This window comes from Myotis daubentonii, chromosome 3, assembly GCF_963259705.1.
Source record: "Myotis daubentonii chromosome 3, mMyoDau2.1, whole genome shotgun sequence".
In the NCBI taxonomy this organism is placed as follows: domain Eukaryota; kingdom Metazoa; phylum Chordata; class Mammalia; order Chiroptera; family Vespertilionidae; genus Myotis; species Myotis daubentonii.
Window position 1 is genome coordinate 52,364,730 of NC_081842.1, and position 14,444 is coordinate 52,379,173.

General features: G+C 38.6%; 1 protein-coding gene across 6 annotated transcripts in view; it reads right to left on the reverse strand.

Moving 5' to 3' along the window:
- Window positions 1–14,444, reverse strand: part of ATP13A3 (ATPase 13A3) — a 107,844-nt gene that overhangs the window by 55,845 nt on the left and 37,555 nt on the right. For 4 of the 6 annotated variants that reach the window (XM_059687430.1, XM_059687431.1, XM_059687428.1 and 1 more), the window contains 5 exons: window positions 12,876–12,945; window positions 8,210–8,344; window positions 7,706–7,778; window positions 2,498–2,629; window positions 1,139–1,318 (listed from right to left, as the gene is read on the reverse strand). In XM_059687430.1, the coding sequence (XP_059543413.1) occupies window positions 1,139–1,318; window positions 2,498–2,629; window positions 7,706–7,778; window positions 8,210–8,344; window positions 12,876–12,945 (590 nt within the window). The remainder of the gene's footprint in view (window positions 1–1,138; window positions 1,319–2,497; window positions 2,630–7,705; window positions 7,779–8,209; window positions 8,345–12,875; window positions 12,946–14,444) is intronic. The other 2 variants (XM_059687432.1, XM_059687433.1) reach the window with 1 other exon arrangement.

Genomic DNA, 14,444 nt, shown 5'->3' on the forward strand with positions numbered 1-14,444 from the left:
GGGAGGTTGCGGCTCCACCCTGTCACACACAGAGCAGGGCCGATCAGGGGGTTTGGGAGCTCCCCCCTATCAGGCACAGAGCAGGGCTGATCAGGGGGTTGGGGCGCTTTCCCCTGTCACGAACAGAGCAGGGTGGATAGGGAGGTTGTAGCCCCACCCCCTGTCACACACAGAGCTGCAGGGCAATCAGGGGATTTGGGCGCTGCCCCCCGTCACGCTGCTCCAGGGGCCAGGAGGCCTTGTGGCTCCGCTGATCCCGGTGCTGGGAGGCATATTACCCTTTTACTATATAGGATAGAGGCCTGGTACATGCGTGGGGGCCAGCTGGTTTGCCCTGAAGGGTGTCCTGGATCAGGGTGGGGGTCCCGCTTGGGTGCCTGGCCAGCCTGGATGAGGCGATGATGGCTGTTTGCATCTGGTCACACACCCTTTAGGGTGGGGGTCCCCACTGGGGTGCCTGGCCAGTCTGGGTGAGGGGCTGAGGGCCATTTTCAGGCTGGTGGGTGACTGAAGCTCCCAACCGCTCCTGTTTTCCTTTTTTTTTTTTTTTTTTTTTTAAATTCTTGGATTTATGGCTGTCACTGGAGCTGAGAGCCGGCTTTAGCTGTGAGACCTCGCTGCTGAAAGCAGGTTTCTGGCTTTGTTTACTTTCTGTATTTGAAACTTTGTTGCAACTCCAGCTCTGAGATCCCGGCTGACTGAAAACAGGTTTCTGGGGTTTTGTTTAGCTTCTATATTTGTAACAATGTTTCATAGCAGCTCAGAGCCCAGCAGCGGCAGGCGGGGAATGTTGGAGTCCTCCGTCACTGAAGCAAGCAAGTCTCCTGTTTGTGTCAGTAGCCTGGCTGCCGGCCGCCATCTCGGCTAGCAGTTAATTTGCATATCGCCCTGATTAGCCAATGGGAAGGGTAGCGGACGTACGGCTAATTACCATGTTTCTCTTTTATTAGATAGGATAGATATATTGGCTTCGGGTGTATAGCTTAGTGGTTAGACAATCATATAATTTACATAGTGTTCTCCTCAATATTTCCAGTACCCCAAGTGGCATCATACATAGTTATCACAATATTCAAAACAGAATCTCTTTTTAAACATTCAGTAGATGTCAAATATGCAAGAAGAGATATGGTTTTACCTGTTCTAACTACTATGGCCTTGACAAGCTCTCCAGTGTAGAAACGAGTTTGAATAACAGTAGTCCCACAAAACAGAGTGTGTCGTTTATGTATTTCTGGACTATATAATTCATCTCCCATTCCTTTTATGTCCACTGAAGGATTTGGCAAATTCGTCTTTGTCACTGGAACACTTTCTCCTTAAAAACAAAAATCATAAGTTAAAGCATAGAAATCAGTGGCAAACACATACAACTTGAAGTGTTAAGTAACCTAAATGTTATCATACTGTTTACAATTGCTACTAAAGTAGAGTTCTCATAATGGATAACATAACTTACTAAATTCGTTTTTTGGCTACCTATTTCCTTAAGCCAATATATCAAATCTTGTGTCCCACAATAATTCCTGAAGTGATCTGATTCAAAGATAATGATTTTTAAATGATTGTGTCAAGTTTCAAATAAGGAGACCAGGTAAGAGTTGCCTTAGCCCCAGCAGCTGTTCTCTTATCCCTAAGAACTGAACTGGAAAGTGCTCTGCAGCCTCCAGCACACAGAGATGTGAAGACCTATTCCTAACCCCCAGACACACACACACACACACACACACACACACACACACACACACACACGAGCGCACGCGCGCGCACCTGCGCACACGCATCTGGAGAAGGGAGATAATAATACGTAGTACGGTAGTTCTCTCAAACAATTAACAAACAAATTCTTTTTAACACTGAAATTTAATTCTGTGTAGCATCCACAATTCTCGCTTCAAGCCAACAAGCGTGTGGGGATATTTATGTGTGAGTGTGTTTTAAGAAAAGATTCTTAAGTTTGAAAACATTATATAGGAATCACTTTCTTACCAGACTGACTATGACAATAAAAAAATTCATATGACAAAAAAGATATAGAGCTCTATCTTCAGATTGTGAATTTCCAAAAAAAAATCATTTTGAAGTCTACTTCTCCCCAACTTTAAGAAAAATACAATGTTTAGTCCCACTGTTTACACATCAAATAAGGAAGCAAGGGCTTCCTTGCCTACACTGCATTCTCTGTAGGCAAGGGCTTCTTTTTTCTTCCCTTACTATAAAACATTTCCACAAATCAAAAAGAGTAAACAGGAGCATGCCAAGAAATGCAGTGATGACGAGCATGGTGACTTAGTATCAAGGCTGAGTATAATGCAGAATTTGGTTCCCTCAGAATAAAAATAAAAAACAAAAAATCACTTTCAATATCCATGACATTCATAACATTCATAAAGAAAACATAAACAGCACAGCTAACTTCGAAACAGATTCATCAGCAACCACTTAATCTACTCTCATAAACAACTCATCTGATTTTTCCTCATTTCATTTAGCTTACCTGTTAACATGCTTTCATTTACAATGCAAGTACCATTAATAAGTACTGCATCACAAGGCATGATAGTCCCATTTAATGGAATGACCATAACATCTCCCGGCACAAGTTCTGTAGAAAAGATCTCTTCTTTTTCTGGATTTAAAGAAAGAAAAAAGAAAAAAAGTGGGGAAAAAATATTCTTTAACTTAGAATAAACATAAGCAAACAAAAGGTCATCTGATCTCAATGAGATGTCAAACATAATGGAGTTAACAGAAAAATTCCAATAAACAAAATTTTTCAACAAATAAAATGATTATTCCTTAGGCCAGTGGTCGGCAAACTGTGGCTCCGCAAACTCCGGCTCGCGAGCCACATGCGGCTCTTTGGCCCCTTGAGTGTGGCTCTTCCACAAAATACCGACTTCTGCACATGGGCCACGAAGTTTCAATCGCACTGTACATAAGCATCTGCACGTGGTATTTTGTGGAAGAGCCACACTCAAGGGGCCAAAGAGCCGCATGTGGCTCAAGAGCCGCAAGTTTGCCGACCACGGCCTTAGGCTAACACAGCATGGTGTTTAATGTCCACTAGTTTGTCCCAACAGGAAACTAACTGTGCACAGGTAATGCCAAGTCCTCTCTGACCAAACAAGGTGGGTGGGCTCCAACATTCATTACAACACTTAAGGATCAATTTTAGCTAATAGCCAATTTAGAAAATAGTAAGTCCTATTGAGATCCCCTTCAATGGGTAAACATACTCGGATTTCCATAATCCCTTGAAAATGGAAGCATTGAAAATTTTAGCTACTCTTTCTTTTTTTTGGTTGCCTCTTATTAAAACTTTATTGTTAATATTATTACATTTGTTCCTCTTTTCCCCCCCCCCAAAGCTCCCCTCCACCTGGTTCCCACCCCACCCTCTGCCCTTACCACTCCAATCCTTATCCATAGGACATTCTGTGTACAATTTTTGTCCAGTCTCCTTCCGCACCCCCCACACCATTTTCCCCCTGAGAATTGTCAGTCAACTCCCTTTCTATGCCCCTGATTCTATTATATTCACCAGTTTATTCTGTTCATCAGATTTTTTATTCACTTGATTTTTAGATTCACTTGTTGATAGATATTTGTTGTTCATAATTTTTATCTTTACCTTTTTCTTCTTCTTCCTCTTCTTAAAGAATACCTTTCAGCATTTCATATAATCCTGGTTTGGTGGTGATGAACTCCTTTAGCTTTTTCTTATCTGTGAAGCTCTTTATCTGACCTTCAATTCTGAATGATAGCTTTGCTGGGTAAAGTAATCTTGGTTGTAGGTTCTTACTATTCATCAGTTTGAATATTTCTTGCCACTCCTTCTGGCCTGCACAGTTTCTGCTGAGAAGTCAGCTGACAATCATATGGGTACTCCCTTGTAGTTAACTAACTGTTTTTCTCTTGCTGCTTTTAAGATTCTCTCTTTGTCTTTTGCTCTTGGCATTTTAATTATGATGTGTCTTGGTGTGGTCCTCTTTGGATTCCTTTTGTTTGGGGTTCTCTGCACTTCCTGGATTTGTAAGTCTGTTTCTTTTACCAGGTAGGGGAAGTTTTCTGTCATTATTTCTTCAAATAGGTTTTCAATATCTTGCTCTCTCTCTTCTTCTGGCACCCCCATAATTCAGATGTTGGTATGCTTGAAGTTGTCCCAGAGGCTCCTTACACTATCTTCATATTTTTGGATTCTTTTTTCTTTTTTCTTTTCTGGTTGGGTGTTTTTTACTTCTTCGTATTTCAAATCTTTGACTTGATTCTTGTGATCCTCTAGTCTATTGTTGGATCTCTGTATAATATTCTTTATTTCAGTCAGTGTATGCTTAATTTCTAGTTGGTCCTATTTCATATCCTCGAGGATCTCACTAGATTTCTTGAGGGTCTCACTAAATTTATCGGCGGTTTCTAGAAAATTCTTGAAAAACCTTGTAACCGTGGTTTTGAACTCTATATCCAGTAGTTAGCGTTCCTCCATTTCTGTTACTGTGACCTGTTTCTTTGTCCCCGTATTTTGGCTGCTTCCCTGTGTTGATAGAGTGGTTTTCTGTGCTAGGTGTCCTATAGGGCTCAGTGGCTCAGCCTCCCCAATTACCTGAGGTGGACACTCTTGGTGCACCCCTTTGTGGGCTTTGTGCACAGTGTTGTTGTAGTTAAGCCTTAATTGTTGTTAGTTTCACTGGGAGGAATTGACCTCCAGGCCAATTGGCTGTGAGGACCAGCTGTGTCTACAATCGGAGAACTTCTGTGCTGCAGACACCCTTATGGGGCAAGACTTGCTTCAGTGGGGCTTTGGTGCTCACTGAGTCTGCCCCCTGCGTGTGTCCCTTATGGATCTGAGGAGTTGTAATCTGGATGGTCCCACTCTGACCACTGGGTACACTGGCACTTGGATCTCGAAGGAGGTGCTAATTTAGCCTCTGCCTGAGGCTACCCAGCAGGAGCTATGGAAATATCTGCAGATTCCTCTTCTTTATTTGAGATTTGGAGGTGCCCAGATGAGGCCCAGCTGTGAAGCAATGCAAGCTGCTGTGGGGCCTTGGGCCTTCTTTTGGATGTTCTGGGTCTCTCTGACCCAGCTGCAGTTCATTAGGTAATTTTAGATTGCAGAGGGCCAGGCCTTTCATATGCAAAAGCCTCTGTGCACAGCTTGAGTGCGGCAGGGTCTCAGGGAATCAACAGGGCAGAGCAAACAGCTATGGCTGATCCTCGGCCCTGCCCTAAGGACCCCGGGTTTCAGTGTCCCGTGGTAATCACTGCAAGCACCTCTGAGAGAAAGCCGCCCTCGAGTTTCTCCCCGTATGAGTCTGGTTCCCAGAGACTCGCCGGGAACTGGAGTTCAAAGCCGTCAGGAGCTTGTGTCTCCCTCCCGATTAAAAAAGACAGCCGCATCCTCAGTTGCCAGCCCTTTCCGCGTGCACCTCCGTACATCTGCACTTTACTTCCACACCTCCTCTGAGTCTCAGTGTGCTTTTCCTCTTTCCTTCTAATTGTAGAATTTCCACTCAGCCAGCCTTCCTGTGGTTCTGGATGATGTTCGTTTTGTCTTTTAGTTGTAATTTTGAAGTGGTTGTGCAAGGCAGCAATTTCAGGTGTTTACCTATGCCGCCATCTTGGTTCCTCCCCCTACTTTCTCTTTTAACAGCATTTTTTACAGCATTCTTCTTCTTGTTGCCACTTTTTATAACCTAGAAAGTCTCACTGTGTACTCACTATTCCTAAAATAGTCCTAATATTTTAGACATTATTTTAAATGAATTTATAAAATAAATATTGTGATATAGTATCCATTTCACTATTTCCTTAGAAATGTGTATACTATGTTCAAGTTAGCTAAAGACTTTATAAAAGATCTTCCCACGTAAAAGGTTTTTCTTTAGGATTGTCTTATATAGGGTTTCCCCAAAAAAATGTATACATACTTTAGCAGCTGATAGCTGCAGATTCTATTTCATTTTGAAAATGAAAGGTATTTTAATAAACACTGCCTTTATAGTGTGTATACATTTTTTTGAGACACCCTGTATTTGGACATTCTCTCTCTCTCTCTCTCTCTCTCTCTCTCTCTCTTTTTCCCACCTAGGTTTAATACTATGCTCAGAAGACAGTTACATTAGTTTTTAAACAAAAATCTGTAAGAAAACTATTTTTTGTGACAGTGTGTAGGACACTCTTTCCTTGATAAAACACACACACACACACACACACACAAACAAAAAAACAACAACAAAGAACTAGTTTACTAAACTATGAGGAAAAAACTTTTAAAGGATTCTAATAATATTTAGTACATAGATACAATAATCTTCAGTTTTAAGCAAGATACCTATTTTTAAAACTCTTAAAGCTGTTAAAACCACTTGAAATTCAACTCCTCTTAGGTCTACCAGGAAATAAAATATCAATGATCTGATAGACTATACAAAGGGGATAGGACAATACAAGTTGAATGGTACATATGTCCTAGCATCACAATTATCTCCAGCAGCAGCAGAGAAGGAAGAGAAGGAGCACCAATAATCTGACACATCTAACACTGCAGGTAGGGTAGAGAGAGATACTCCCAGCTAAAATAGCAAGTGACCAGGAAGCACAGGGAAGGAGTAACCTGCTAGGCCAAACTGTTTACACTTGGATGAGGTATACTGAGCCAAGAAAATGGAGATTGATTTGGTGTTCCTCACAAATCTAAGCAGCTATGGTCCCCAAGGCCCATGATGCTGTGCTACCTCCCCCGTATCTCCTTTACCTCCTCAATATCTCAGCAAACTAACATGTCCAAAACATTATCCTTCCCTATGATCTGCTTCTCTTCTATTTAATTAAACTATGTTAATTAAACATCCATCCCCCCAGCCTGACACCACTCTACCACCTTGCATCCAATGAATCGTAAAATCCTGTTCCATGGCCCTACAAATAGCTTTCAAACCCACATCATTTCTCTCCATTTCCACAACCTTCAACTTGATCCATTTCATGCCTTCAGTATTACTCCCCTCTAAACTAGTGTGAACATGGCAGCCAGAATAATTATTTTTAGAAAGGCTAATAATTATCAGATCACTCCCCTGTTTAAAACCCTTCAATGGCTGTCCATTGCATTTTGGAATAAGTCAAAATTCTTCAACATACCTTAGAAGGCTGTACATCACCAACTTTCTACATCTGCCACACTGAATTTCTTCCAGTTATTACAGTGACCAAACTCCAGGCCTTTGGGCACTTAGAACCCTCTTCTTCTCCCTCACTCATTCCCACCATACTATCTTCTCACCTACCTCTTATCTAATTCAACCACTTAAAAAATACTTTTTTAAAGAAGCCATCCCTGACATCTACAGTAAATGAGCTCTAATATCTAATACACTCCCTGCATTTGTCACACTTTATTTTCATGATTTATCATCTGTCTTTCCAACTAGTATGAAGTTCAGTGACGCAATGACTACGTCCTTCTTGATAATCACTGCATCCCCAGAGCCTAGTATAGTAGCTGTTACATTGTAGAAAAAGAAAAATACAATTTCATATAAATGAATTAATACAATACAAACTCAGAGATGAGTACAAATTCACACATACATTATTTCTTAAGAAATAAATGTATATATAACACATGGGCTTGTTTCATATATTAGTGCTTAATGGAAATCATTTTTGGATTATTTTGTCAAGAGTCACCTGAAGTACTTACCTTCATTTACTCTGCAAACTGAAACTCTCACAGTACTGTGAGCTGCCACCATGTCATGCAACATAATATATTGCTGAAATAAGAAAAATAAATAAAAAATAAAAACTAGCTAATATAAAACCACTCTTCAATATATTAAAAAGTAAGGGTACTATAAAATAAAGTTAATAAAATAAATGCTTATCTCTCTGCCCTTAAAAATGTCAAGACTAAAAGATTTAAAAAACTATACGATGTTTTAGCTAAAGACAAAATAAGAAGCACTTGATCCCTGAAAACACTAGAACCAGCCTATGATAAACAACGATAGACGCCTGCTATGGCCTCTAAGTGGTCAAGTAATAAACTGACTCTAAAAAACATCTGCCTTCCCTACCTCAAAAAAAGGAACATATTCATAAGTAAAAGAAAATCTGTATTGAGTATTACTTTGTATCAAGCACTATTCTATGCACCTTACAAAATATAAATACAGTTGTGAAATCAATAATAAATTGAACTTACCTTTTTAATGGAATATAGAGAACTTAAAATTGATACCACAGACATAATCACAATGGCTAGAGCATAGTAATAGTATTCATCAGTGCACCACAGTATAACACTGAACAGCTGGAAAATGTAAAATGGGTTGAGAACCTAAAAAAAAACACAAAATTTTTAAATCAAAGTGAATAAAATGCTTATAACCATACAGATTTTCCATCTTTTTATTTAAGAAGCAACCAACAAGATGCTATAGGATACTAGGTGTACCAGTTAATAATGTGGATTTTTTTTCAATAGATGGTGTTACGCATATGTTGATATATATGCAATTTGATATGTATGCTATTTTGTTGTATTGATAACAAGCTTCAAAAGTTATGTCAAATTTGCTGAGGGTGTTAACATCATAGATATTTTTACACTTAAAAATGTCGAATTTCATGCCAAAAAAAAGAGCATTTGAGGCAAGTTTTAATTCATTACTTTATTTTGAAGAAAAAGTTACCGTATACTTCGAGAAGCTTATGGTGAACATGCTCCACCTCAAGATACTTGTGAACGCCGGTTTAAACACTTTAAAAGTGATGATTTCGATGTGAAAGACAAAGAACATCCAGGTCAACCGAAAAAGTTTGAAGACCAACAATTACAAGCATTATTGGATGACTAGAGGCCCAGTGCACGAAATTCGTGCACTGGAAGGGTGTCCCTCAGTCCAGCCTGCACCCTCTCCAATCTGGGACCCCTCGGGGAATGTCTGACTGCCAGTTTAGGCCTGATTCCACAGGCCTAAACTGGCAGTCGGACATCCCTCTCACAATCCGGGACTGCTGATTCCTAACCACTCACCTGCCTGCCTGCCTGCCTGCCCCCTAACCACTACCCAGCCAGCCTGATTGACACCTAACTGCTCCCCTGATGGCCCGATTGCCCCCAACTGTCCTCCCCTCCCGGCCTTCTTCTGAAAACCTGGGGCAGCCATCTTGTGATGACACAAGGGCGTGAGGGTCAATTTGCATATTACCTCTTTATTATATAGGAAGATGCATGTCAAACTCAAAAACAACTTGCAGAAAGGTTAAATGTTGCTCAGCAAACAATTTCTGATCCTTTAAAAACAATGGGAAAGATTTTAAAGGAAGGAAAATGGGTGCCACATCAACTGAACAAAAGATAAATGGAAAACCGAAAAGTCATCAGTAAAATGTTGCTTCAATGGCACAAAAGTCTTTTTTGCATCAGATTGTGACTGGCGATGGAAAGTGGATTTATTTTGAGAATCCCAAACGCACAAAATCATGGGTTGATCCAGGTCAACCATCAACATCGACTGCAAGGCCAAATCACTTCGGAAAGAAGACAATGCTCTGCGTTTGGTGAAATCAGAAAGGTGTGGTATGTTATGAGCTTCTAAAACCAGATGAAATTGTTAATACTGATTGCTACCAACAACAAATAATCAATTTGAAACACGCTTTGATTGTGAAATGACCAGAATGGGCCAGAAGACACGGCAAAGTAATTTTGCTTCATGATGACACACCATCACACACTTCAAAACCAGTTAAAGACACGTTAAAAGATCTTGCCTGGGAAGTATTAACCCACCCACCATATTCACCAGACCTTGCTCCTTCAGATTACAACTTGTTCCGATCAATGCACGCACACTTTCTGAGCAGCACTTCAAAACGTACGAAGAAGTGGAAAATTGGGTCACTGAATGGTTTGCCTCAAAACAAGAAAATTTCTATTGGGATGGTATCCACAAATTACCTGAAAAATGGGGGAAATGTGTAGCTAGTGATGGACATTACTTTGAATAAAGCACTTCTGATGTTTCTCTTGAAATTATCATGTTTTCTTTGATTACAAAATCCACCATTATTAACCGGTACACGTAGTAAGCTCTATGGTACCCTTGGGCAATATGTACTACCCCAATGTCGTAAAACTGATGGTTCTGTACTTTTCAAGGCACTTCTCATAAATAGTCCCATTTTACTTCCAAATTATAAAGAGCCACAATTTAAATAATAAGAAGACATTCTTAGTTTTCTGTTTTCTAACTTTTATTTAGATAATCAGAATGAGATTATCAGAAAGGACTTCCTCCACTTTTATAAGTAAAGAAGCAGCAAAGAGAAAGATTTTCTGGTGATCAAAGCTAGTTACTGATGGAACCATATTACAAACCAGACTTTCTAATTCCTAATCATTATACTTTGGTATGTTCTAAAGCAACGTCATATAGTCACTCTAAGCAACTGATGAAAATAATCTTTTATTTCTACTAAAAGTATTCACTCAATACAGCTAACTTAATCTTTAGCAAAAAAATTAAAAGACAGATTGGAGAGTCTAACTGCTAGGCAATATCTTATTCCCTTCCTTTATATGAACAACCTTTATTCATACCTCTTATATAGCAATTACCACTCATCAGTCACTACAGTAACTACTGACATGTTTTCTTCCCAGGTTAAAGTGCAAACTTCTCAATATGAACATCAGGTCATGTTTTATATTCCAAACTTCTGGTACAATGTCTAGTTTCTGCCAGAAGCTAATTCCAGCATGACATAAATGCAAGTTTCATCAAAAGGTTGATGGAACTTAGGGATTCAGCAGGGCTGAATCTGCTGGAGATGGCTAAGGGCATTTCCCCACACCTAAAGATTTGCATAGATGATTGCTTGCTGCCAGACAGCTGAGGGCATTTCAATTTACATTATTGCATCCTACTGGCCAAACACCTGAACAGCGGAAGGCAGTTACCCCAATCTGACAATGGATTCCGTATGTATATCTACCTTGCCTTAGGACAAATTATGTTAATAAAGAGCAAGGGGTCCGGAGATTCAGGAGAACTTGGTTCCTTTAACTAAGTCTTCTCTGGCTCCCCAAAATGCCTTCCAAAATTATGTTTCATCTCTAGGCTCTTTAATCATTTACAGCAGCCCCTTCTCCAGATTCCTGAACCCCTTCTATATGCTGGATTAAGACCCCCAGCAGTTTCCAACAATGTACCTCAAAATGCCATATGAATAAACTCAACATGATAAATTGTTTAATAATCAGAAAACAAAAAGCAGGAGTATACATCTATAAGATAGGGCAAGATTTAGATGTGTGATTTCCTGAGAACAAAAAACATTTAATCTACAGAAAAGAAAAACAAAACAAAAAAAATTAGACAAATAAAAAAGTTAAGTCATACACTAAATTATTTGAGATCACCTTTACCTTCCAAGTGGAAGGAAAAAAAACAAAACAATAAAAATAAATAAATCTATATATATATATGGCTAAGTGACCGACTGTATGTCCATCTGACCAGTACATATGACATGCACTGGCAATCTATATATACATATGGCTAAGGGATAGACTGTATGAACGTACGTACGTACGTCCGACTGACCAACCGGCGGGTACATATGACACACACTGGCAATTTAAAAATAAGCATTGACTCGCACATGCATGATACATATACAGCTCTCGCTGGCACCAATTGCACGTGTGTGTTTCCATCTGTCATTGTCAATACGTGAATGTGGTTGTTTTTGTTGAAATGATTTGTAATGGATCTATTATTGAAGCTACCTTTGAAAATAGTATATCTATAGATAATATTAAAAATATATCTAAACGTGTGATTCTTTGTCCAAAAAATGAGCACGTTCATAAATTAAATGAAGAAATTTTGGATAGACTCGATGGAGATTTTCACACTTATTTGAGTGATGATTCCATCGATTCAACGGATGATGCTGAAAAGGAAAATTTTCCCATCGAACTTCTTAATAGTATTACTCCTTTGGGAATTCTGTGTCATAAATTAAAATTGAAAGTAGGTGCAATCATGCTACTGAGAAATCTTAATAGCAAAAGGGGTCTTTGTAATGGTACTAGATTTATTATCAAAAGGTTGTGACCTGACATAATCAAAGCTGAAGTATTAACAGGATCTGCAGAGGGAGAGGTTGTTCTGATTCCAAGAATTGATTTGTCCCCATCTGACACTGGCTTCCCATTTAATTTAATTCGAAGACAGTTTCCCATGATGCCAGCATTTGCGATGACTATTAATAAGTCACAAGGACAAACTCTAGACAAAGTAGGAATATTCCTACCTGAACCCATTTTCGGACATGGTCAGCTATATGTTGCTTTCTCTTGAGTTCAAAGAGAGTGTGACATTAAAGTTGTAAATATTTCACCACACGGGAAATTAGTCAAGCACTCTGAAAGTGTTTTTACTCTTAATGTGGTATACAGGGAGATATTAAAATAAGTTTAATCAATTTATCAGTAATTGTTTTTATCACTTGTTTTTATATCATTTTTTATATCTTTTTTGTTTTTATATCATGTCTTTGTTGTTGTTATATCATGTTGTGATTATTTATTAATCAATTTATATATTATTTTCATATACATTTTACTAATTTTCTTTCATGTCTGACACTTCTATTAGAGACAAAGAGCGAATAGTGATATTACAATATCTCTTCTAATTAATTTCCTTTCAATATGCACGAATCTGTGCACCAGGCCACTAGTAAAAGTTTGAAAACAGAAAATTAAGAATGTCTTATTACTTAGATCATGGCTCTTTTCAAATTGACAAATCTACTGATTACAAATATTGAGACATGTACAATAATAGTCTTACCTCCTTAATTAGAAGCTTAAAAACAGAAGGCACTTTCACAGAAATTTCATTTATTCCATAAAGCAATTTTCTATGACAAGAAAAAATAATAATAGTATTATATTACATTACATAGTAATAGTGTAATTTGGGGAAGTTACTTCATTACATAAAGCTCAAACCACAGACTGCTCCTAAATCTAGAACTTACACATTCATGTTTCTATATACTTGTCTTGTACAATTCAAATTCTCTACCTTTAGTATTTAAATTAAGTAGTTAATACTGGATAACTATACAGCTATCATTTTGATTCATTCTATCTCATATCTTTTTGTGTGACAAATATCTTTCCAACTAGTCTATAATAATTATGTCAGCAAAGGTTTTCTTTTCCATTCTTGAACACAATAGGTCTGAACAATTTTGAATTGCAATTAATTTTTCCAAAAGCTTAGATAAATAAATTTAAGAGACCTGGTAATATTTTTCTAATAAGAATACTGTACTTTGCCCTAGTTGGTTTGGCTCAGTGAATAGAGCATTGGTCTGTGGACTGAAGAGTTCCGGGTTCGATTCCAGCCAAGGGCACATGACTGAGTTAATGGCTCGACCCCAGTGGGGGCATGCAGGAGGCAGCCGATCAATGATTCTCTCTCATCATTGATGTTCCTATTTCCCTCTCCCTTCTTCTCTGAAATCAATAAAAATATATCTAAAAAAAAAAAAAGAAAAAAATATATATATACATACATGCATATACTATAGATATATATAAATGGTGTCCCAAAATTCACACAAGAAATAATTTTGATAGAAAACACAGGTTTATAATTAAAAATTGTAAATTTTTCATTGACTCATAAAGTATACAGTATAGGGTTATGTATGGAATAGCATATCGGGTAAATGGCCTCCACGGCTTTGCTGGCACATACGCACTCTTTGAAATTTTCCATGACCGTTTTGCATAAATGTGGCTGAATTTCGATGAGGCTCATTTTCATCTTGATGGCTTGGTTAATCGACAAAATTGTCGCATTTCGGGTTCAGAAAATCCACAAGTGATTGTTGAGAAACAAATGCATCCACAATGTGTCACTGTTCGGTGCGGATTTTGGGCTGGAGGCATCACCAGACCATTCTTCTTCGAAAATGCGGCTGCTCAGGGATTAACAAAAGAGTGCGTATGTGCCAGCAAAGCTGTGGAGGCCATTTACCCGATATGCTATTCCATACATAACCCTATGCTGTATACTTTATGAATCAATAAAAAATTTACAATTTTTAATTAGATACCTGTGTTTTCTATCAAAATTACTTCTTGCATGAATTTTGGAACACCCTTTATATATATTGTACTAAGCCCTAACCAATTCTGTTCAGTGGTTAGAGCATCGGCCTGCCCACTGAAAGGTCTCAGGTTCAATTCCAGGCAAGGGCACGTACCTCAGTTGCAAGCTTGATCTCCAGCCCTCGTTGGGGTGTGTGCAGGAGGCAACCAGTCGATGTGTCTCTCACATCAATGTTTCTCTCTCTCTGCCTCTCCCCCTCTCTTTCATTCACCCTTAAAAAAAAAAAATCAATGG